This window comes from Hemicordylus capensis, chromosome 2, assembly GCF_027244095.1.
Source record: "Hemicordylus capensis ecotype Gifberg chromosome 2, rHemCap1.1.pri, whole genome shotgun sequence".
NCBI classification, from domain to species: Eukaryota; Metazoa; Chordata; class Lepidosauria; order Squamata; family Cordylidae; genus Hemicordylus; species Hemicordylus capensis.
In genome coordinates, this window is record NC_069658.1 from 264,726,590 (window position 1) to 264,751,056 (window position 24,467).

At 45.9% G+C, this 24,467-nt stretch overlaps 1 protein-coding gene across 3 annotated transcripts; it reads right to left on the reverse strand.

The window, feature by feature from the left end:
• Positions 1–1,358: 1,358 nt before the first annotated feature.
• LOC128347901 (zinc finger protein 84-like) lies at positions 1,359–24,467 on the reverse strand. 3 transcript variants are annotated; one of them, XM_053303189.1, is made up of 5 exons: positions 24,255–24,467; positions 23,754–23,847; positions 16,412–16,538; positions 15,277–15,480; positions 1,359–7,565 (listed from the first exon to the last, which is right to left on the reverse strand). In XM_053303189.1, the coding sequence occupies exons 2-5, from the start codon at positions 23,760–23,762 to the stop codon at positions 4,057–4,059; spliced, it is 3,849 nt and encodes a 1,282-aa protein (XP_053159164.1). In that variant the 5' UTR covers positions 23,763–23,847; positions 24,255–24,467; the 3' UTR covers positions 1,359–4,056. The 3 variants fall into 3 exon arrangements, with proteins under 3 accessions (XP_053159164.1, XP_053159165.1, XP_053159166.1); XM_053303190.1 differs by lacking the exon at positions 24,255–24,467 and having other exon boundaries at positions 23,754–23,882; XM_053303191.1 differs by lacking the exons at positions 23,754–23,847; positions 24,255–24,467 and adding an exon at positions 23,436–23,450.

A 24,467-nucleotide genomic window follows, 5' to 3' on the forward strand; every position in this document is an offset into this window, starting at 1 on the left:
GCTTCCAAAGTGGCCCTGCTATTCTAAAAATGTTACATCCATCTTCACTCAGAGCTTACTGTGTAGATGCTGCTAAGTACATGAACTGTCTTATGTCTGAGGTATGAAGTCCCAGACATGTTCAAGAGCAGCTTTACCACCCTTCTGCTTCTGGGGCAGGGAGATGATGAAGACAAACAACAACAACAGTAGTATTGTGAAGCTGGAGTCTACAGATGACTGCCTCACCTGACAAGAGATGGTTTTTAAAGCAGCTACAGCATAGTTCTCAGTTACCTATTTCCACTCTACATTCAAACTAATCAGAACTTTGCATACTTACCAGAAAGCAAGTCCCCTTGTTCTCAGGTGAGCTTACTTCGGAGGAAGTGTGTTTGGGACTGGGCAATCTTATGCATACCCACTCAGAAGTAAGTCCCACTGTGTTAAATGGGGCGACAGCTGCTTTGATCAAGAATCAGATCAGATGTTAGGGGGAAGAGAAAAGTTGTGTAAAACATATGGTGTGTACAACAAACACAAAACCACAGGGTTTTTACCTTCCAATTTAGTTAAAAAAAAAAATCAGTTGGATTAACATCAGCCACACTAGTATCTGAATGGTGGGGGGGGGGTCTAACTATGGGGGGAAAGAGAAGACTTCAGTGGTACCAGGCTATGTATTCACATGGAGGAGAACCACACATGCACAGTCAAGAGGTGTGCAGTCACTGGCATTGCTGAAGAGGGAAGCCAATAAGCAGCTTGACTCTTCTACTATATGAAAATTTGAAGCTGCCTTCTTCTGAGTCAGTCTCTTGGTTCATTCTAGACTGGCATTATCTACACTGACTGGCAGTAACTGTTCAGAGTTTCAGAAGTGGGTCTTTCCAAGCCCTTTTTGGAGATGCCAGGGACTGAATCTGGGATCTTCTTCTACATGCCAAACCCGAGCCCTGTCACTGACCTACAGCCCCTCCCCAAAGCAAGTGGTTGTAGTAGAAACTTTAATGAACTCTGCCGATACATACATAGTTCTCCCTCCTTGTGCACCTACAGTGTTGTAGGGAGAGTGCAACATTATGTATACTTGAGTTTGCAGCGGCAGGGGTGGGGGGAGTATACTACCCTAGGACTGCAACTCAAAATCCAAATTTTGTGATTGGAATTGGAATTCAATACAGAGTAGGGATTCTCAAACTTTAACATAACCAACCTCTGTAATTCACATGGGGAAAATGTTGGAATGTTAATTTAAAGTGAATAAATCTCAAATGTGCTCTATGAAGAGTATTTTCCTTTTAGCCTAGTGGCTTGTCTGTGCAACATACTTTGGAGTAGCCAAAGGAAGAGAGAAATTTGAATTAAAGACAGTGGTATGGTTGTTGATTTTTTATTACATAAAAAGGCATTACAGAACATACAGATATGACATTTATGGGGAAAGAAAACCCCACCATAAGCTGTTTAATAGAGGGGAGAAAGTCCCCCCTAGAACAGGGGAAAACACACATTTCCCCCCAGTAGAAATTCATATAAGTGGAAGGGAAGGAAATGCAATAAGAGTCAATAAAAGGGGCTCTACTTCAAGCCTGTAGCTAAGTGGGGTTGGAACAAAATGTATATAAAAGCCAATAGTTTAATAACAAGTTAATTAAAGAGTTCTATTTGTGTCCTAGCTGTTGCTCAGCCCCTTGGGGGGGGGCATGAGATCTTACAGAAAAATTTAAAATGAGAATGGTGAAATTAAAAAACATTACCTTCTACACACTTGGTATCTACAAGAACACACATTCATGGCTGATAGGTCAAACATACAATGGAACATGTTTATCATTTTCAAAAGGGAAATTAAACAAGCTAAGGGAACAGAGCATGATATTTGCCTAAGACATAACCACCACAGGCCTACTAAGGAACTTTAATCAAGGCAATTGGTACATTAAAAAGCCACATTAAAATCTATTTGTACAGAGCAGACGCTGTTATTCCCACTATCTAAACTGGAGACAAAGGGGTTGCTCTATATGTACAAAAGAGTCATATGATGCAGCCTTCCTGCCACAGAAGAACATCAAACTGCAGGTGAGAGAATCTCTTGTTGGAATGCTGTCCCTGGAATCTGCACAGTCCCAACAAGGTTAAAACTGTGAGATTTCTCTGCATATGTAAATCAGCACTGAGCCTTAAACAAAAAGCTTGATAACAAACAAACAGTCAAAAATAATGAGTAGCTAAAAATAAAGTCTGAGGAGTTAGACTGAAACTGTTTTAGTCCCATTAAAGTCAATCAGGATGTGAATTGGGGAGTTGCCATACAGGAGCCTCCTGAACTCATGGAACATCCATCAGTTGTAGTCAGCAATGGAGGACCAAGGTCCATGTGTGACTTTTCCTAGCTGACCTATAAAACCACCAGGATTCATTGCTCCAGGGCAGGCTCCAAGCACTGTAGAGCACATCACTGAGCATATCAAAACAGCATGTAAATAACCTGGAGATAATCCAGGACAAACCAAAACCCAGGTTCTGGAGGGGGGGAGTATAAGACAAACTGACCGTGGAGGGTCACTCACTCTGTCCCTCCTGGAAGAGATTTGAGGTAAAGCCCCTGTCTGACTGGGAAAGCTCCTGGTTCCTCAGTGGCCCCTTCTAAAAAAGAAAACAACTTGGAGAGCTGTAAATTCTTCTACAAGATTCCTTCACAATCAGACCCTGCACTGGGAAGTACTCATGCAAGCCACAGGGGCCAGTTGGCTCTCCACGCTTGTCCAACCACTCTCAGCAATGAAGCCTACACAGAAGATTCTCTTTACAGACTCTCCAGGTAACAAGTGGCCACTGGCTGCCCTGACAGATTTCTCAGATTACTGCACCTTCTCTCCAGCAGAACTCAGCACCTCTTACTTGACTAACCCTGCTCTTGCAAACATAGTCACACAATGTGGCAAGCAGATTTGAGCCACGTAGCTCCCAAGGCCTGCTTCACAGGTTGCATTTTAAAATGTACATTAGTGACCCTCCCCGCTGCTGTGTCTGAGAATACACTCAAACAATACATGTTAAAGATTCATTCATGCAGTGCTCCAGCTGACCCAGCAGAACTACTTGCCTGTACATATGATGTATTCTCTGTATCAGGGATTCCCAGATGTTGTTGACTACAACTCCCATAATCCCTAGCCAAAGGTCATTGCTGCTGGGTACTTGTAGTCAGCATCATTTGGAATTTCCAAGTCCCACCATCCCCAGCAGTGTTCCCTCTAAGAGAGATTTCCAGATGTTGTTGACTACAACTCCCATAATCCCCAAGCAAAAGCCACTGCAGCTGGGGATTCTGGAAGTTGTAGTCAACAACAGAGGGAACAGTGATCCCCAGCTGCAATGACCTTTGGCTGGGGATTATGGGAGTTGTAGTCAACAACATTTGGAGACCCCTGTTACATAGCCTCTCTCAAAAACTGTTCTGAATGCCTTGGATGCAGGCATTCAGAACAAGCCAAAGCATGCAGATGATAACCAGCAGAGCCTAGATCCTTTGACCTCTTCTATGAGACCTACCAAACCAGCCCAATATTCTTGTATATGTCAGAGGCAATGAAAGGCCACACAGCAGTGGTGGGGGACACCAAAGATACAATAGCCCCTTCTCTCCCACCTCATCTTGAGATCCAGGAAATCACTTGGGTAAATTGCTTGGCCCACATTTGCTCACCACTGTTGATCTTTTACCATTAAAAGGTGGGAGGGGGAGAGATTAATGATGGCCCCAGGCATTTTCCTGGTCCTCTTGGGGAGAAGCAACTAGCACCGGTCCCACACAGCCTCTGGACACAACAAGAATCTCCTTGGGAGCAAAGGAGGGGGTGATCTGTGGGGCAGGGAGAGCTCCAGCTGGTCTGCAAGGACCAATCATGGGGCTCCACTTGTGTGGAAGAGGAGGGAAAGTTGTTGAGCTAGGGGAAGACCCGGAACGTGCTGTATCCAGTCTCAAGACAGGGTCGTGGGGAGCACTGAAACATAACCCAACTGTCCTGCTGCTCCCACTGATCTGCTCTGAGGCACCAAGCATCCATGCTAGGACTCCTGGCACGAGCTAAGCTCTGCAGGAGAAGCAAGGTGGTGTTCCTCGCCTGAAGGGGGTAATTCAGAAGTTTCTGAATGGTGTTTGTAGTGCCTGTGCAGCTTGAGGAAGTTTTCCTGGGTGAAAACCCGCCCACAGTCGGAGCATTTGTGAGGCTCCTTTTTGTTGTGGATTCTCGAATGGATGATAAGGTTGTGGTTGAACCAGAAGCTCTTCTTGCACTGCAGGCAATGATAGGCTCCCTTTTGGGCATGGGTTCTCTTGTGCTTATTGAGGTTAGACTTCACGTTGCAGCGAAAATCACACTCCGAGCATTTGAAAGGCTTCTCCCCTGCATGAATTCGCAGGTGAACAGTAAGACTTGCAATACCATAGAAGCCTTTCCCACAGGCAGCACATAGAAAGGGTCTGCTTGATCTGTGGTTTTGCTCATGTGCCAAAAGGTTTCCTCGGCTCCTGAAGGATTTCTTACACTGAATGCATACATGCTTAGCCTGAAGTTCTTTGGATCCATTCTGCTCAACGACCACCTTTCTCCTAGGAGCCCTGTTTCGGACATCTCTCGATATTGTTCTCTGCAATTCTTGTGGGTTGACGAAGGCTCTTACCTTCTTGCAACTCCCTGGAGCATGTGCCAAGTTCATAAGAGAAGCACTTTTGAGTTCATTTGCCGCTTGCAACATTTTGCAGCTTTTCTGAGAGTTCCTTTCAGATGTCTGTGGTGATGCTTGGAGCTCTGCCTGCTCAGCAATATCAACTGCCGCACATTTTTCTGTTTTGCAGCTCCAAGAGGTAGAGTGGCCTTTCTGCTCCTTTCCCAGCACTTCCATTTGCTGCTTAGCACAGGCCAAACTCCCTTGGGCAGGACTTCCTGTAGCCTCTATTTTGGATTCTACCGAAAACATTCTCCAAGCTGGCTGATCGAAACAGGAGTTTCCTTCCTCACACCTCTTTGAGGCACTTCTAAGCAATTTGGAGGAAAGAGTTGCATGTGGCTTCTTTGGGGGACCAATACAAGCTATCACCTTTCTGCAGGTCTGGGAATCTTTAGCCTTTCTCCCTGTCGTCATCTCTGCTGCCTCCTGTTGACAGAAGCAAGATCTGGCCTGCTTGTGAGCCAGTTGAGTCTCTCGCTTAGATTTCCTTCTCGCTATTCCCCGTGACCTCAATTGCTGACCAACACGGGCTGTTTCCTTCTTGCAACTCTGGGGGCCATGTTTCTTTTTGGAACTCTTTCTTGACTGGACCTGCTGTTTGATGCGTTGATCTTGCTTGTAATGCAGAATGATGTTGTCTTTTCTTGTCTGCTTTTGCCCAGATTTCACTTGCTGGCTGACAGAGACTTCTGCATCCCAATGGTTCTGTTGAGCCTTCCCTTTGGATTTTCTGGATATTTTCTGAAATTCTGCTTGTGCTTTAACATGCATCTCTCCCCTCTTGGAACCTTTCATCTCAGATCCTTCCTTTAGAAGCCTTGTTCTTTCCTCATTGATGTTCCGTGAAGCATTCCTTATGACTGTTCTTGATGTCAACTGTGTTTTGATGTTTACAGGTGGATCCTCTGGCTCCTTCTCCCCAGAGAAGATGCCATTTGTGGGATGGTTTACCTCAGCCACAAAGGATGGTTGATGGCATTCCCCCCCCAGGTGGATGTTCTCATGTCTCTTCAGATGCCACTTCTGGGTGTAGCCTTTCCCACATGTGGTGCAGTGGAAGGGTTTTATTCCTGAATGTGTGATTTCATGTCTGGTAAGGCGGTATTTCTCGTCAAAACTTCTCCCACATTTAAGGCATAAGTATGGTGGTTTTTCTCTGCGAGGACCCTTATGCTTAAGGGGAGTATTTTTAATGGTCATTTTTTGATTGGAGTCAGAGCATTTAGGTAGTATTTTCCCCATGTGGCTTCTCTTGTGGCACCCAAGATACTTCTTTTGAGAGAAGTTCTTCCCACACTCCAAACATTGATAAGGTTTGTTTTTGTTGTGGGTTCTCTCATGACTTACCAGTGAGCACTTTGTTCTCATGCATTTACCACAATACTGACATGTAAAGATGTTGTTTTCTATAGGAATGTTTCGGTGCCTGTTGGGGCGTGAATTGTGGGAGACAGCATCCCCATGGTTGAGGCCTTTATAAGACTTCTGTCTTGTGTGGATTCTGTCAGGCACAGAAAGGGAACTTTCCAACCTCAGTTTTCTCATAGGTGTGATATGCTTAAAGGATTTTTGCCTTGCATGCGTTACCTGGTGTCTGACAAGGTGGTGATTTTGACGGAAATTTTCCCCACACTCGTGACATTTATAGGGTCTCTCCATTCTGTGGATTCTTTCATGAACAGCGAGAGCACTCCTTGTACTTAGACATTTCTCACAGTACTGACATTTATGGAGGTTATTCGCACGGCAAAAGCTGCGAGTGATTATTTTCCTAACAACAGGGCCTTTAAAGGGATTTTCTGCTACACGAAAGCTTCTAGAATCAGAAGAGGAATTTCTTGTGCTCAGTCTTTTCATCCTCCTGGTATGTTTGCAGGCCATGTGTCTCGTGTGGGCCTTCTCATGATTCTGCAACTGAGATTTATTATGGAAGCTTTTCTTGCACCATGAACATTTATGAAGCCTCTCTTCTGTGTGGGTTCTCTCATGACTGACAAGCAAACTTTTGGTCTGCAAACATTTCCCACAAAAACAGCATTTGTAGAGATTTGTCTGGATTCCCTGGGGTCTGATAGCACTGCCATCCACTATGACAGTTTTCTCACAGACAGAGGCTGTAGAGGGCTTCTTTTCAGGAGCTCCAGGTGAAGTTTCCACACTCACTTCACCCTTGGGTGGTTTATCTGTTTTCTGCCTCATGTGGATTTTTTGGTGTCTGACAAGATGTTCCTTTCGAATAAAGTCTTTGCCACACTCAGGACACTTATGGGGCCGCTCTGCTGTATGGCTCCTTTGATGTAGCTTAAGGCTATCCTTTCGCTTATAGCACTTCCCACACTCAGAACACTGATGGGGCCTGACTACTTGGGAGAACATTGGATGGTTAGTCACATTTTTGTTGCTGTTGGGATGTTTATAACCCTTTTCTTCTGCATGCCTTTTCTGATGGCTCTCAAGGCCTTTTTTTGCCATGAACTTTTCTCCACAGACAGAGCATTGATAAGGTCTCTCTCTAGTATGAATTCTCTGATGATTGGAAAGGGACAATTTCGACTTGAAAAACTGGCCACAGTCAGGGCAGGTGTTCCAATGTTTCATTTTGTCAGTCTTTTCTTTGGTTGTGCTCTCATTGATGTCACCAACTTCTGCAAAATTGCTCTTTATCCTTCCTGTCTGACTTCGTGGGTGTTTCTTCAAAGGGGGCCCATTCTTCCAAGCTTCCCTTGGATTAAGACTCTGGAAACTGTTCCCTCTAGAATTGCCTAATACATTTCTGTGAAGTATCGTTATCCTGTGACCTCCACGACGGGGTTTCTCTTCTTCAGCTTCACTTTCCTGTTCACCATCTACAGGCAACAAAAGGGAGAAAATACAAAAAGTGGGTTAGTGTCAGAGCTGAGAAAGAAAGAACACCACTTTCTAGAGGAGGAAAAGAAGAGAAAAAGCAGGCCAAAAAGAAAAAGAAAAAAGGAGCACCCCCACCCACAGATCAGACCAAAGGTGAAGTGTCCTGTTCATCACAGTGACCAAGACCAACCAGATGCTCTTCAGAAGTCCAAAAACAGGACATGTAGGCAAATAGTGCATTCCTGTTGTTGCTTCTCAGCAAACGGCAATTAGTGCCATACTGCCTCTGAACCTGGAGGTTCTAATAGCCATCAAGACTGACAGCCAGGGATAGACCTATCAAAAAAATCTGACAAACCTTCTTTAGCCAGCTAAGCCAACGGCTATCACCACACTGTCACAGCCACTTCATTGTGTTTATTTATTTATTTGATTTCGGTATATATCATCTTTCTGTCAAGGCACTCAAGATTAGGGGTTTGCAAGGAACCGGCTGGACCGGTTCGAGCCCAAATGGTATCCAAACTGGGCCGTGCCAGTTCGGTTTGGCACCCCCTCAAACACCCCTCCCCCCAAATTCGGTTCAGTCTGGGGGTGGTTCGCGGGTTTTTGGTTTAAAGACAAAAAACTTACCCGCTCCATGGGAGTTGTCCAAGGTGGTGGTGGGGGGTGTCCACGGAGGTCCCCCCTCCCCCCACCAGCCTCCCTTCCTTCAGAAATCGGCCATTCTTTGGTTGGTTTCTGGCCTTTCCCCCTCAGTGCAGCTGCCATTTTGGAGGCTGCCACACCTGCACAATAGGCCTCTGCGTGGCCTGGGCTATGCCCTGGCTTTGGTCTGGGGTTGGACTGAACAGGAGATGGTTCGGTTCAACCTCGGACAGTCGAACTGAACCGGTTCAATGTTTAACCTGTTTGCACTTCTCTACTCAAGATGGTTCATAATTACATATTAAAGAACCAAGATGGTTCATAATTACATATTAAACAATAAAACAAGTAAGTGTTACAAAGGATAAAACCAAAGTTGTAATGTCTCAGGCCAGAGCTGGTACCTTCAGGAGCTGATGACACGAGCTCCACTGTCCTGACCTCTCTTCTTCCTTCCCTCAGGCATGCAGGTCTTAAGCAGCCGCTGGGAAAGTCGGGGGACGGCTGCCTCCACAGTTCTCTCAGGCCAGAACTGGTCGCTTCAGGAGCTGATCATGTGAGCTTCTCTGGCCTGGACACTAATTAAGTTAATCATGTCCTGTTCCTTGTAGAAAAGGTGCTTCAACACCTAATCATATTGATTGCTCTGTTCTGTACCTTTTCCAGTCCTAGGATATACTTTTTTTGAGGTGACCAGAACTGTACACAGTGGCTGACATCCCAACTAAATTTACTCAAGGAAGTCCCATTGAAATTAAAAGGACAAGTTAGTGTCTGTATAAGAACATCATCTCCCTTGCTAGGATCCTTGTTGAAATGTCTGACCATACTGAATGTGTGTTCTTATGTTTGGGGACCAGGAATAGACTGGAACGTCTGATCACCCCACTGCTCAATGGAGTCCCTAACTGAACGGACGGACTTGGTCTCGGGCTAGGCGCTGAAGTTCCTCAGGCTTGTGGTGGTGGTGGTGGTGGTGGACTGAGCTGTCTGGGGCAGCTCAGGAGTACATAGCAGCCATGGGCCTAACCCAAGTTGTCTCGGGACCGATGTACAATGCTGGTCACACACTGATCTTCACACTGATAAGGGTGGTGTTCTGTGGGACTCCTGTGATTTCCCCATTGTCATGGATGGACCACCATCTGGTTAAAGTTGGACTCAGAATCACGTCCCACCTTGGCAGTGGTGAGGGGCCTTTTTGGGTGGTCCACCCAGGAAGGTTATTGGATCCAATAGGATTCCAAGAAGCCTTAGAAGGATTGAGTGCTGGCTCTGCCGGTGATCCTGTTGATTCCCTGATGGAGAATTGGAACAGTAAACTCACTAGGGCAGTAGACATGATTGCTCCGAATCGTCCACTCTGACGTGTTTCAAAACTGGCTTCTTTGTATATGGGAGAACTATAGGGGCTGAAGTGGCAAGGTAGATGACTGGAGAGCAAGCGGAGAAAGACTTGACTCATATCCGACAGATTACAACATAGAGCGCATTTGAAGATCTATGCTCAGGTGATACATGCTGCAAAGAAGCAGTTCTGCCTGTATTGCATCCACAAGCTCATGCCCAGTGGAGTTGTTCAGGGTTGTGAGAGGGCTAGTAGGTGCCCTTCCTAACTTGAATTAGGACTTGGAAACATCAATTACTCGCTGTGACATTTTTAAGGAGTTCTTTGTGAATAAAATCTCTGATGGATGATCTGCAATTGGGCATTGACAGAGGGAGCATGGTACTTTTCGATCTCTCAGTGACTTTCAATACTATCAACCATAGTATCTTTCTGGAGCATCTGAGGGGGTTGGGGGTGGGAGGCACTGCTTTGCAATGGTTCCACTCCTACCTCTCGGGTAGGTTCCAGACCGTGTCCCTTGGAGACTGTTGCTCTTCAAAATCTGAATTTTTGTATGGTGTCCCGCAGGGCTCCATATTGTCTCCAATGTTGTTTAACATCCTCATGAAACCGCTGGGAGAGATCATCAGGAGATTTGGTGCAGGGTGCTATCAGTATGCTGATGGCACCCAAATTTATTTCTCCATGTCTACATCATCAGGAGAAGACATAACCTCCCTAGATGCCTGCCTGGAGATGGTGATGGGCTGGATGAGGGATAACAAATCAAGACTGAACCCAGATAAGACGGATGTACTTATTGTGCAGGATCAGAACTCTGGAGACTATTTTGATTTGCTGGTTCTGGATGGGTTTCTGGGGTCATACTTCCACAGAAGGAACAGGTATGCAGTCTGGGAGTGCTTCTCGATCCAAGTCTCTCCCTGGTGTCCCAGATTGAGGTAGTGGCCATTGGCCAGATGTCCTTTCTATTAGCTTCAGCTGATATGCCAGCTGCGTCCATTTCTTGAGATAAATGACCTCATAACAGTTGCAGAACTGCTGGTAATCTCCAGACTTTACTACTGCAATGCACTCTATGTGGGGCTGCCTTTGTACGCAGTCCAAAAACTGCAGTTGGTACAGAATGCGGCAGCCAGGCTGGTCTCTGGGTCATCTCAAAGAAACCATATTACTCCTGTATTGAAAGAGCTACACTGGCTGCTGATAGGTTTTCGGGCAAAATACAAGGTGCTGGTTATCCTCTCTAATAAAAGGCTTGGTGTCCGTCCATGGACAACCAAGCGTGTGTCCGTGCCTCTCTCGGCCGTTCTGAGCATGCGCAGAGCACATGCGCAGAACGGCCCAGTCAAACACGGACAAAGGCACCAGGCAGCCATGTTTGCTGTTTTGCCGCCACGGGGAGGGAAGAAGCAGCTGCAGGAGCTGCAGGGAGGCCAAAGGCACCAGGCAGGAGTGGACAAAGGCGGCCACGGAGAGTGGACCAGGAGTGGACATAGGCGGCCACGGGGAGGGAAGAAGCGGCTGCAGCAGCCGCAGGGAGCCAGAGGCGGCGGCGGATCCAGGCCACCCACGGGAGGCAGTTGCTTGACTGGCCGCGAAACTGACACAGGCGGGCACTGGAAGAGCAAAGACGGCAGCAGCTGGCCCGCCCCGGAGACAACTAAGAGGACCGGCCATGTGGGGAAAATAGAGGCGGGGAACAAAGTAACACACAAGCACACACACACACCCCAAACGAACAAAGCTGTATGAAAACATGTAAAACACACACACAGTGCCGCAAACAAAAGCGTTCCCCACCAGCTCAGCCGCCCGAAATCCATCCCCTCCCCCAGCAGAAACCGGCGAGGGCAGAGGCGCCAGCGGTGGGACCAGCCCTGCCGCTAAAACTAATAAGAAGCGTGGACCCGGGAGGGCATTGACGGCAGAGGCAGGTGGGTAATAATTGACAGTGACTCCGTCCGGTTGCAAGGAACACACACACACAAAAAGTTTGCATTAAGCACTACACCCCCCGCCCGCCAAAACAGCAACTTGAGTGTGACGGAACTCAAGACAGCACACATGGGGCCCCATCCTGGCACTGACCAGACCTTATATGTTGATCTGTATATATTGCTTTTCAAATAAAGTTATCAAAGTGGCTTACGCAGGAAAATAGAACAAGACGCCATAATAAAACGAAAATGGTTCCTGTCCCAAAGGCACAATTTAAGAAGTAACACAACAGCCTCTGAGAGGGATGCTGTGGTGGGCTAAAGAGGGACAGTTGCTCCCCCCTTGCTAAACAAACGTGTTTGTTCACAACCACTTTGAAAGGTGACCCTTTGCCCACCGAGTCGGGACCGAGACCTGCTTCGCTTCAGCGCAGCAAAGCGGCTGCTGCACATGTCCTCAGGTTCTGCCAAGAAAGGTGATGCTGGAAGGCTCTTTCCTGTTTCTCTCGCAGCAACCTGCAGAGCTGCCCCCCAAGATGTTACGGATAATAAGGCCACTGCCCTTATCAAATGTATACATTTGAATGCTGCATGGAAGTGTCACAAACCTACAGCTGCTGCCCTTTCTGTTCCATAACCTTTTGGTTCCTCACCTCTGTATCCATATGCAAGCAGTCCTCAACTTAGCAAGACCTGGCTGACAAACCTTGCTGACAAAAAACAACCCCCCGCCAGCCCAAATCCATACCATAAGACTGAGGACAGATCAAACCAGCAGCAGGAAATTCAGTCTGACGGGAGGAGGGAGTGTCCAAAAGAACTCAATCCCCTCACCTCTCAATTGAGGCTTTTGTGGAGAGAAGTAGCGCTGCCCCCCTCCCATGTTTATTTTTGCTATGTTGTGTTGGTTTTGTTTTTCTTTTTAATTCTGTCCTGCATTTCTAAGAAGCTAAAGCAGTTATTGAGCAGACTTAAGTTCAAAAAGTGCATGGTACAATGGGCAGGTCTGCATGGTCTGCCAAAAAGTAAGTTGGAGGGAAGCGGAGAAAGATACCTCCTCAACATTACGTTCAAGGGACTGAGGGAGGAAGGCAAAGACAGAGAGAGAGAGAGAGGAGGGGGAGGGAGGGAGACAGGACAATAGAAAGATGGAAAGAAGGAAAGAAAGAAAGGAGAGAAAAGAGAGAGAAGGGAAGGAAAAGGACAAAAGAAACAAGGAGGAGGGAGGGAAAGTAGGAAAGAGAGAAGGAAGGAGAGAAGGAAGAAGAAAGAAAAAGGAGAAAATAATGAGGGAGAAGGACAAAAAAAATGACAGAGGGGAGGGAGGAGCAGCCAGCCCCAAAGAGCGAGCCTGTTAAAGAAAAGAGGAAAAGAGAAATAAAACAGAAAGATGGGAGTGAGAAGAGGTGGAAGAAAGGAAGGAAAGGAGAGAGAGGGAGAGAGAAGAAAGGAGGGAAAGGAAACAGAGGAAGAGGGAGAGAAAAGGAAGGAGTGAAAGAGAGAGAGAGAGAAAGCAAAAGAAAAAAAGGAAAGGAGGGCGAAAGAGAGAGGGAGAAGGAATAAAGGAAACAACAACAAAAAGGGACTAGCGCCCATTATTTTAACGGGCTTAAAAATACTAGTGACCTATAAAGCCCTAAACAGCCTAAGACCTGAGTATTTAAGAGAACATCTTCTTCGCCATGAGCCCCATTGAGATCATTTGGAGAGGTTTGTCTGCAGTTGCCACCGGCTTGTCTGATGCCTACTCAGGGATGGGCCTTCTCTGTCACTGCCATAAGGCTTTAGAATACACTCACTGCTGAAATAAGCGCATGCCCATCTCTGAACTTTAAAAAATGCAATTATGACACTTTTGTTCACCCAGGCTTTTAATTAGATTTACAGTTTTTAATATTTTGTTAAATTTCAAATTATTTTAATGTTCTAACATTTTAATTTTAATTTTACTGTAAACTGCCCAGAGACATAAGTTTCGGGCAGTATAAAGATGTGCTAAATATCAAAATAAAATAAAAATGGAGAGACTTCCTTGAGTAAATTTAGTCAGGATGTCAGCCAGTATTCCAAAAGTGCCCACGCCACAGATTTGCATATTCGAAATGAACCACGAGCACACCTATAAAGCTTCTGTGAGGCCCAGTGTATCAAATTCCGTTTTGGATCTCCCATCTGTTACACCTTTGTAAAAGTTCTTCACCAGGATTTATTAAATGGCAATGAAGCAATTAAGGAACAAGGGTGAGGAAGCTCATTGTTTCAAATCTCACCGCATGTGCAGTGCATCAAAACAGAAGCTTCTGACGTAGTTTCTCATTTATGAAGCTGCTTTATACCAAGTCAGATAACTGGTTAATCTAGCTCAGTATTCTCTACACCAGTGTTCTTCACTATTCTTTAATGTGGGAGGGTTGCAGTCACTGTGAGGGCTCATTCCGTGGGGGGTGGGGGAGAGAAAGAGAGCATGCAGTGGTCACAGCAGCAGCGGTTGGGCGCTGAGAGAGAGAGAGATGATGCGTGATGGGAGAAAGAAAAGGGAAGCAAGAGAGCAAGAAAGAAAGCAAGTGCAGTGACCGTGGCAGTGGCAGTGGGAGAGAGAACATGTGTCCGTGGTGGGAAGAGGAGGAGGGGAGCAAGAGAGAGTGCAATGGCCATGGCGGTGGGGTGAGAGAGAGAGAGAGCGCATGTATGGCAAGAGGAGGGGAGAGAGAGAGAGAACAAACATGGTGGCCACAGCAGCAGAAGTGGGGAGGGAGAGTGAGAGCGTGGCAACAGGAGAAGGAGCGGGGTGAGGAGAGCCCTGAAGGGACTAGAGGCAGGAGAAGGGGGAGAGGGAGAGGAAAGTCAGTGGCCACCATTGGGCTCTGTGTGTGAGCCACCAGTGGCCCATCGGCCATGCAATGAAGAACAATGCTCTACATACACTGATTGTTAGCGGCTTTCCAAGATTTCAGACAGAAAGGGGTTTATTCCCTATCCTATCTGGAGATGCCAGAGATTGAACCTGGGATCTTCCGTATGAGGAATGAGGAACAGGTTATCTGTCACTGAGCTATAGCCCCTCCCCCTTGTTTAGGAATCCACTCTTCCAATGTGCAGTGAAACTGGGACACTACATAATGGGTTGGACTAGATAACATTCTATTGCACAGAAAGGTTTTGTTGACCAAGAGTTATCCATCCATGCCCTACACAGTGCAGTAGTTAAGAGTGTTGGACAAGGACCAGAGAGAACCAAGTTCAAATCCCTATTCAGCCATGAAGCTCATTGGATTACTCTGGGCCAGTCACTTAACTCTCAGCCTAACCTACCTCACAGGGTTGTTGTGATGAAAACCATAACCATGTACACCACTCTGAGTTCCTTGGAGAAAGAGCAGGATATAAATGTAAAATTAAATACATGATTTTTTTTTAATTTCTTGATGGGATTTTATCTCAGGCTAAGTACTAAGTTCAACTAGTCACATAATGGTGCAGCGGGGAAACAACTTGACTAGCAAGCCAGAGGTTGTTGGTTCGAATCCCCGCTGGTATATTTCCCAGACTATGGGAAACGCCTATGTTGGGCAGGAGTGATATAGGAAGGTGCTGAAAGGCATCATCTCAGACTGCGCGGGAGATGGCAATGGTAAACCCCTCCTGTATTCTATCAAAGACAACCACTTGGCTCCGTGGTAGCCAGGAGTCAACACTGACTCAATGGCACACTTTACCTTACTAAGTTCAACTAAGGCTTTTCCACTCAAGCCTTTCGGGGACAATCCTGACCTGAATTTGAGGAGTCCGAACTGGGGTACATCATAGGGCTTCTGTACCGATCCCACCATGCCCCACCCTTTGGCAAGTGTTTCAGTGTTGGCTTCACTGGCCCTTCATCAGCACTCTCTTCAGAGCTCTGGAGATCAGGAATCCAGGCCTCTTCCCCTCGGTTCAGGCGGGTAAGCAGCTCAGATGTATGAATGGGAAACCCTCCTGCAGTTGAGAGAAAGGTTACAGATTAAGATTATATAAACCACTCATTCTATTCTACATGAGATTTTAATGCATTTTAACATACTGTGTGTGCATTCTTGTCCCTAAAGGTAGCTACAATGACTTTTTGATAATAAATAAACTGACTGTTCTATACTATGACTTCATCGACACTCACTGTAGTAATGCAGACTCTACAGATGAGCTCTCCAGCTCTCCAGCTGTCTAAAGAATAGAACATAACCTCCAGTATGGGTTGGCCTCGATTGGTCCTGGTTGTTCAGAATGCAGCCCACAATATGAAAAGTTGTGGTTAGCAATTTGTCAATCCAAAGTAAATAAGGCCACGTAGACTTTCTTATAAATACTCAAAATAATGATAGATTCCAAGATCAAGTTTCTTCATTTATCCTAGAGAGACACCAAATGCATTCTGACAGAAACCAGTCTTCTTCAGTGGTTCATATTTTCAGCGGGGGGAGGGGTTCAACATTCGAGGCGTGGCACCCGGTACTTCCGGCCACTTCCGGACGAGGAGGGGGAAGAGGCGGCGGGGGAAGTACGCTGCCGCCCCAAAGGCTTTTACCGGCGACAAGCGCCGGCAGGGGGAAAGTGGCGGAAGGGGTAAGTGCACCCTCCCCCACCCTTAAAGTGGCACTCACACCGTCTTCGAACCACCACGCTACGGTTCCGTGCACATCCCTAGCTGGAAAATGCTTTGGCCATATAAGAGCATTCCTGTATAAGTGCTTGTCTCTCCCTGTGTCTTGTGTGTTTCCAGTGGCTGGGTGTAGAGATGCCTGATAGAGCCATTACTCTCCCAGCAGTTGGGGGGCAGGGGGCCGCCATGGCCAGCACTATGTGATTGCCACAAAGCCCTGAAGTAGCTCAGTTTTAGTGAGGATTGGGTTTATTGTTAAAGAATCCTTACCCAGCGAGGCCACGGTCCCATCATTCTCTGGCATGACGTTCTTGTACAAGGCTCTCTGGCGACGACCCGCAAGTGAACACTGCCCTTCATCTGAATACACCGTCACCTCCACAAAGGCTTCTGGCACCTAGAACAAGAGCACCACCACCAAACAGATTGGAATCTGTAGTGCCAGACAAAAACTAGAGCCCTGGCACAAGAGATATAGTATAGTGTAGAGTAGGGATGTGCACAGTCTGGCGTTCAGGCGGTTCGGCAGTAGTGTGTGGGGGGGTTACCTTTAAGGAGCAGAGAGGGTGTCTTTAACCCCCCACCGTGTTTCACCCGCCAGCACTCTTGCAAAAATCACTGGCACAGGGCGGCAGCATACCTCCTTGCTGCCATGGTCAGCATCAAACCGGAAGTGCCCAGCACACATGTGCATGTAGTGGTTAATGTGTTGGACTAGGACTGGGGAAAACAGAGGTTCAAATCCCCACACAGTCACTGGGTCGCCTTGTAATATCATAGTAAGCTACTTACAAACAGTGAGCATTACTTCTTAACTCTCCCACCATGCATGCATGTTCATTTGGTCTTATCTCAGGCTTAAATGTATATTACATTAAAAAAAAATCCTAGGGATGCCTTAGGATAGGTGGTATAAACATTGAATAAAAAATATACTGCACACTTGTTCATGTACATATATTATAGTTTGATTGGAGTGGGGGCAGGGGCTGGTAAGTCACTAAAGATGTCACCCACTGATCAACCTAGGTGACCTTTTACCCCAAATTGTATGCCTAGTCACTTCCTGATCTCTACAATCAGCTCAAACAGTAGGGTTGCCAGTGGTTTCCCTCCATTAAAAGACAATCACTTCCCTTTCCTTAAAGCATCTATAGTCAACACAGAAATATTATTAAATGTTAAATACAATTATAGTGTACTCTTTGAGATGTTATGGAAACCCTATTCAGATTAAAATAAATGTGTTTTTATGGTCACAGTAACAAATTTGTACATACTTCTACTGAAGAAGTTTCTAAATAATAAATTGAATTTTAAAATGATTTAAATTGCCTTTTTCCCCTTTATGCTTAGGTGGTGGTGGTGGTGGTGGTGGTTGTTATGTCCCCTGCTAACTGGGCAAAGAGGCACCTTTTACCGTGGTGATTCTCTTTATTTAGCAGGGGGAGAGTAACTGGCCCTATCCACCCCCAGCACAGTACCTCCAGTGACTGTTGATAGTGTCTATCTTATGTTTCTTTTTAGAATGTGAGCCCTTTGGGGTCAGGGAGCCATCTTATTTGTTTGTTGTTTCTCTTTGTAAACCGCCCTGAGCCATTTTTGGAAGGGCGGTATAGAAATCGAATTATTATTAATAATAATAATAATAAATAATTTATATCCCGTTGTTCCTCCAAGGAGCCCAGAGCGGTGTACTACATACTTAAGTTTCTCTTTCACAACAACCCTGTGAAGTAGGTTAGGCTGAGAGAGAAGTGACTGGCCCAGAGTCACCCAGCTAGTATCATGGCTGAATAGACATTTGAACTCGGGTCTCCCTGGTCCTAGTCCAGCACTCTAACCACTACACCACGCTGGCAATCCACCCTGCTCACCTCTGCCACAAACTCACTACATGGCCTTAGACAATTCCATTAAACTAAGCACCTCTCATCTGCGATATAGGGATCATACTAACAACCTATCTTACAAGGTTGTTGAAAAGCCTGAGGGAATTGATACTCTTCCCTTTTTTTCCGGTTCACACTGCTAGATCTCATGCTAAATCAAAACCCTTTAACAGTGAGCTGGCCACTCTTGAATGCTGGGCTAGACAGATCTTCGGTCTGATCAGGCAAGGCTGAACATCACTGTGATTTTGAGTTTTCATTTGTGAGGGATGTCTTTCTGTTTCTCTTTGGTGCTATATAATATTTCACATTTTATAAGTGCTTTAAGTAACCTAGTTCTAAAATGTAGCATAAACAACTTCCACAATTAGGTGCTTTTTAAGCATTTTAAAAAGGAAAATGAGCAGTGACTAATTTGTGCATTTACCTGCCTGACTTTTTGGTTTGCAACACATAAAATCAAATTAAGCATTGATTCTATACCCAGCAGTAAAATCAACAGATGTTCACAATTATCTACGTGTGTGTATCTTTCCTTGACAATTGGAAGGACACAACGGGAAAAACATCAATAACTGTAAAGGGTTGTTCTCTCTTTCTCTCTTATGAAATTAGTTTAGCTGTATTAGTTGAAGAGCCCATGTTTGGACTTCAAAACTGATGTACAAACTTTAAAGTAAATTGATGTATGCGGGGGGAGGGGGGAGAATGGGCACCTTGATCATCAGCTATCCCCAAATGCCTAGGGGTTAAGAAAAACAAGGGTAACTTGCCAAGGCAGAGCAATCCCCTGAGGGATGTCTCCTTTTCATGGATGAAGACTCCCTGCTTTTAATTGCTGCATAATAAAGGCCCATTAAGAGTATGGAAGAACCTCTTCCGCAAAAAAAGGGGGGGGGAGGAACAAGCCCTACCTGAGGGGTGAAAGAGAAATTCTCTCTGTCAGTTTAAATGATGACTTGTTTCACAGGATTCTAATTAAAATAGATCTAGCAGGTGCTGTCTCCTCTATTCTGTCCCCTATATCGGGCAGCAGCAATATAAAAGGTGCTGAAAGGCATCATACTGAGGGGGAAATGGCAAGGGTAAACCCCTCCTGTATTCTACCAAAGAAAATCAGATGGCTCTGTGGTCGCCAGGAGTCAACACCGACTCGAAGGCACACCATGACATGAGCAGGAACTGTAGAACACTTTGCACAAGGGAACGGCCATATAAACACATAACACTAATACCTGGTTTGCTTGTTTCCCCTGCCACCCCAGATTCCACACCAGAGGTGCTCTCACCCCTGGACTTTGGAGGCCAAAATCCAGGACCTCCACCCCTGCACCCCACCCCCAATCCTCTTTAGTCTGTCCTGGGTGGTGTGGTTTGTGTCTTCAAGAACCTATGTGTTAAAAAATGATGCTTAACTTGCAGTGGGTGGCGGGAGCCTCTAAAGGCCTTTAGGTCAGGCTCCAAAATTACCTATGTGCACCTCTGTCTACCATTAAAAAAAATAAATCTGCAACTGCCACTAGCCACCACCCACAATGCAAAGTGAATAATTATGCTAATAGAGCAGCAAGGCCCCTCCCCACCAACCTGCACCCTTCCCACCTTGGTGCAGCAACCATGATTACTTGTGTGCCTGACCTCTTGTGCCTATATTAGCTGCAAAGCAGGCAGAACCGTCACCTGCTGAATTTCTGCACGCTGTGCAACTGCTGAAGATGCAGGAACTGGTTACAAAGTTGGCAGCCCTAGCTAACTCTTCTTTAGCAGTCCACCATAGCAACATAGCAGTCTAAAAAGGGAGCAACAAGAAGGCTGCCCAACTCATCTGTGCCCATCATGAGGACTCCAAACCCAACATGGTCAATGGCTGGTCTGTGGTGAATTCATGTGATAATTGGTAGTTATTTTCTCTTTTGTGACAGAAAGTAACTTCCCCCTGAACTTTGCTTTGCCTGGGGGGTGAACCAATTCTCCCCCGCCCCACCATACCCCTCTTCTCCTTCTGGGAAGAGCAGAAGGTTTCAAGTTCCCTCCCTGACTTCTCCAAGATCAGGCTGAGAGAGATTCCTGCCTGCAACCTTGGAAAAGCTGCTGCCAGTCTGTGAAGACAATACTGGGCTAGATAGACCAATGGTCTGATTCAGTATATGGCAGCTTCCTATGTTCCTGCAAAAGGACAGGTGTGGGGAGGTTAGTTCATGCTATTCAAAGGCATTTTCCTATATTTTGTACATAAAGGGAATGGGAGAGAGAGACTGGGACTTTCTGCATCCAAGAAAAGCAGCATTCAAAAGCAATGAAAATCTTAGCAAAATCAAGCTGCAACCCACTGACTGGGGGATAAGTCCAAGTGAACTCAATGAGACTTACTTCTGAGTAAAGAGGCATATGATTGCATAGTTAATCAATTTGCTTCATGTATTCCACTAATTCGCGGCAGGGGGTATTTTTGCTCTGCAAAATGTGGGGATTTAATGAGAAACTGTAAGTATCAAAGTATCATTAGTATACTAATAACTTTACAAGGTCATTAGTATACTAATGACTTTACAAGGTCATTAGTAGAATTGCCAACTGGGCCAGATGAGGTGGGTTCAAGTTCTCACTCATGCCTGGATGAAAACTCTCCAAGCTGTTCTTGTGAAAGGTTTCCCAATGTCAAGCTATGATAAAAGTAACAACTCGATAAGGATGAAAGCCTGGAAATACCACAGGAAAGCTTGAAATTATCTAGTTCAGAAAAAGAGTTATAGGGCTATAGGGCGGGGCACAGCAGGGCGGGGCGGGGCTATGACTAAGGAGATCTGGTTTCAAAGCCCATTTGGCTGTGAAGCTCAGTTGGACCAGTTATCCTGCCTTAGCAAAACCTACTTCACAGAGTTGCTATAAGGCTAAAACGTAGATAGGTTTATAAAGAACTATATATGCTACTCAAAGCTCCTTGGAGGAAGTATATAATCAATCCCTTTGTGGTAATGAGACAGTTAAGAATCCAAACTCTTTCAGAGTGAGTTTGAACAAAAAAGCCATATAAATAATTGCACAAGTTACTCTCTTCTGTTTTCTGCACTTTTGATGTAAGGTTCCAAAGACAAATTTTATTATTATTGCACATTACTATCACAGCCTTCCTCTAAGGAGCTCTGGGCAGCACACAAGGTCTTTCCCTTCCCAATTCAATCCCAACAACAACCCTGTGAGGTCAATTAAAATATTAAAATATTTATATTCCACCTTTTAAAATATGCACAGAGTAACATATAACAATATAACACAAAAGCCAATAAAACCAAAGATTAAAAACCAAATCTGAAAACAAAAAAGATAACATAAGGAAACATCCATTAATATAGCACGGAAATTCAAACAAGTTAAAAGCCACCCTTAAAAAGATGGATTTTCATCCATCAGTGGAACTAGGGAACAGCAGGTGAAAGACAAGCCACTTGAGGCAGGGAATTCAATTGCTTGAGTGTCATTAAGATGAAGGTGCGCTTATGGGTGCCTGCCAAACATTCCTCCAACAAAGGCGGAACACAAAGAAGTTCAGGCCAGATGACTGCAAAGTGCAGGCAGACTCATATGGAAAGAGTAACTACAAGTATTTTGAGCCCCAAGTCATTTATGGCTTTAAAGGAAATAATCAACATTCTGAACTGGGCCTGAAAACAAATCAGAAGCCTGTACAGCTAATACAGGATTGGTATAATATGATCCACACAACACATAATCAACTTGTGGAATTCTCTGCCGCAAGATGTGGTGACAGCCAACAACCTGGATGGCTTTAAGAAGAGTTTGGGTAGCTTCATGGTCTGTCAATGGCTATCAGAGGGCTATAGGCCACCTCCAGGCTCAGAGGCAGTATGCCTCTGAGTACCACCAGTATGCCTCTGAGTACCAGTTGTGAGGGAGTAACTCCAGGAGAGATGGCATGCCCTCAGCTCCTGCCTGCATCTGGTGCTCCACTGTGTGAAACTGAAACAGGATGCTGGACCAGATGGGCCTTGGGCCTGATCCAGCAGGGCTGCTCTTATGTTCTTGTGGCCAGCCCCACTCAGCAACTGAGATTAGACTGAAAGAGAGTGAGCAAGCCCAAGGTCACCCAGAGAGCTGCTTGAGTAAATGAAGATTTGAACTTCGATCTCCCCATACCTAGCACAGCCCTCTAGCCGCTACCCCAGCACATGTTCAGAGCAGCAGCCAAAGGTAGCAGGGCTGTGTGTATCACAGGAACATGGGAAGCTGCCTTATATTGAGTCAGACCCTTGGTCCATCTAGCTCAGTATTGTCTACACACACTGGCAATGGCTTCTCCAAGATTACAGGCAGGAGTCTCTCTCAACCTCATATTGCCAGGGAGGGAACCTGGAACCTTTTTGCATGCAAATGCTCTTCCCAGAGCAGTCCCATCCCCTTAGGGCAATATCTTCCAGTGCTCACATATAGTCTCCCATTCAAATGCAAACCAGGGCAGACCCTGCTTAATAAAGCCTGCAACAATCTCCCCATTGCCTCCAGCCAGCACAATGCTTTTCAACCAGTCAGTTCACACATAATCAACTGCCAGTCACCAAGCATACACAGTATAGTAGTCAGGCAATGCATGCACCTGTTTGACCTAAAAGCAGGAGCCTGAAAATTCCCAGATCAAATTTCATCTCAGCCATGTGCTGCAGGGGTTAAAATGTTGGATTTAGACAGAGAAAACCAAGGTTCAAATCTCCACTCAGCCACCAAGCTATACTGGGTGACCCTGGGCCATTTGCCAGCTAGCTACCTCATAGACTTATTATTTTTACATTTATACTCCACCCTCCTTCCAAAGAGCCCAAAGTGGTGTACATGGTAGTTTCTCCTCACAACTACCCTGTGAGGTAGGTTAGGTTGAGAGAGAAGTGACTCGCCCAGAGTCACTTCAGCAACTCAGGTCTCCCGGGGCCTAATCCACCATTCTAACTGTTGTCTTGACTATAATGGGCTCTTTCTGTGGTGTTTTTTTTTTTTTAGCCTGCAGACTTTAAAGCTTCTTTTCTGCAGCTGTTATTGGATCAGTATCTAACAGCACATCTCTCTGTAGAGGGCTTGATACTCAAGACAGCTGGATGGATTGTTCCTAACTATTCCTTCTTGTAAGGAAAAACAAATGGGTGTTGAGGAAGAACCTGAACTTCTTAAGAGGAAGCAGGAGACGACTCATTAGGCAGCTTGAAACAAGACACTGTTCCCTCAGCACTCCCCCCCCATCTTCAATATGGAGTTCATAAAACTGGTCTCCCTTCAGGGCTGTTGTGAGAACATAATTTGTAAGCCACTAGGAGTATGGTTTATGAAAGGTGGAGTATAATTGCCTAGATAAGTGGGTACTTAAAAAAAAAAAAGTATTTCTCATAATCACATACTCAGACGGGTGAACCTTTCCCCCATTAGAATGTAGACGCCCTCACGCGCGTTATTTAGAACAAAAAGAAGGACTTCGCATTTAAGCGGGTTCGGGAGGGTACAAAGCAGACGCAGAAGTGACGCCGGTTTGTCACACTGACTGTATAAAAAGAATTCCCAAAAGGGGGTTGGATACTATTTGTATACAGAGAGTGTGAGTAGCCGGCGTCTGTCGGAGTCCTTCCTTTTTCGTCCCCCCTGCTGCCCCCAACTTTGTCCTCCTCAGAGGAGGGCTTTCTCCCCGCCCTCCCGCAAGCAGCGCCTTACGCCTGCCTTACTTGAGCCATCTCCACAAGAGCCAGCTTCTCCTCTCCTCCAGGTGTTCTGGATCTGGATAGTCTCGAGTCAAACAGGAGTCGGGTCTTCTACAGCCTGTCGAGCGAGAAGGGCGGATTTTAGGAAGAGCGATTCTTTGCTCTTTCCCAAGCAGCCAAGTTTTATTGAGATTAGATTCCATCCTATCCCTAGACGCACACGCTACTCAGAACATTTAATATAAAGCAATGCTTTCCTGTCATCCCGATACAAGTTAACGGCCTGCGCTGGACACTTTTTGAGCTCAGAACCGAACCACATCACTACTTGGCTACAGTACCCAAATTAACTCTCCCGCCGCACGCCAAATTCCTCAAACCCATCCGCTCTAACCACTACCCCTCTCACCCAGGGTTGGGATAATGGATCTGGGCAGGTTTGGGAAGTCATTCCACCCACACCCCTACCTCTCAACCTCTCCGAGCTGGCGATAAAGATTACCGCTTCTTCCCTTCCTTGCTCACCTGGAGAGCCTCCAAAGCTAAGAAGGGATGGCTGAAGCAGGGCTGGTTCCACTTCCAAGCTAGATGGAGGTAAAAACGTTTGCAGAGAAGGTCTCCTTTTAGTCCCACATTTGTTTGGTTTGAGGAAGCTGCCGCGGCTCACGCAAGCAAATCTCCTGCCGATTTCCCAGGACAGCAAAGAAGCCCTCCAAGGCTCCAAAGCCAACAGCAACT

Excerpts from the sequence above, each read along its gene's own strand:
- LOC128347901 (XM_053303189.1), bottom strand. Across the intron at positions 15,481-16,411 it reads TGGGACCGTGGCCTCGCTGG|GAGGGTTTCCCATTCATACA; the intron begins GTAAGGATTCTT and ends TCTCAACTGCAG. Across the intron at positions 7,566-15,276 it reads TTCGGACTCCTCAAATTCAG|ATGGTGAACAGGAAAGTGAA; the intron begins GTCAGGATTGTC and ends TGTTGCCTGTAG.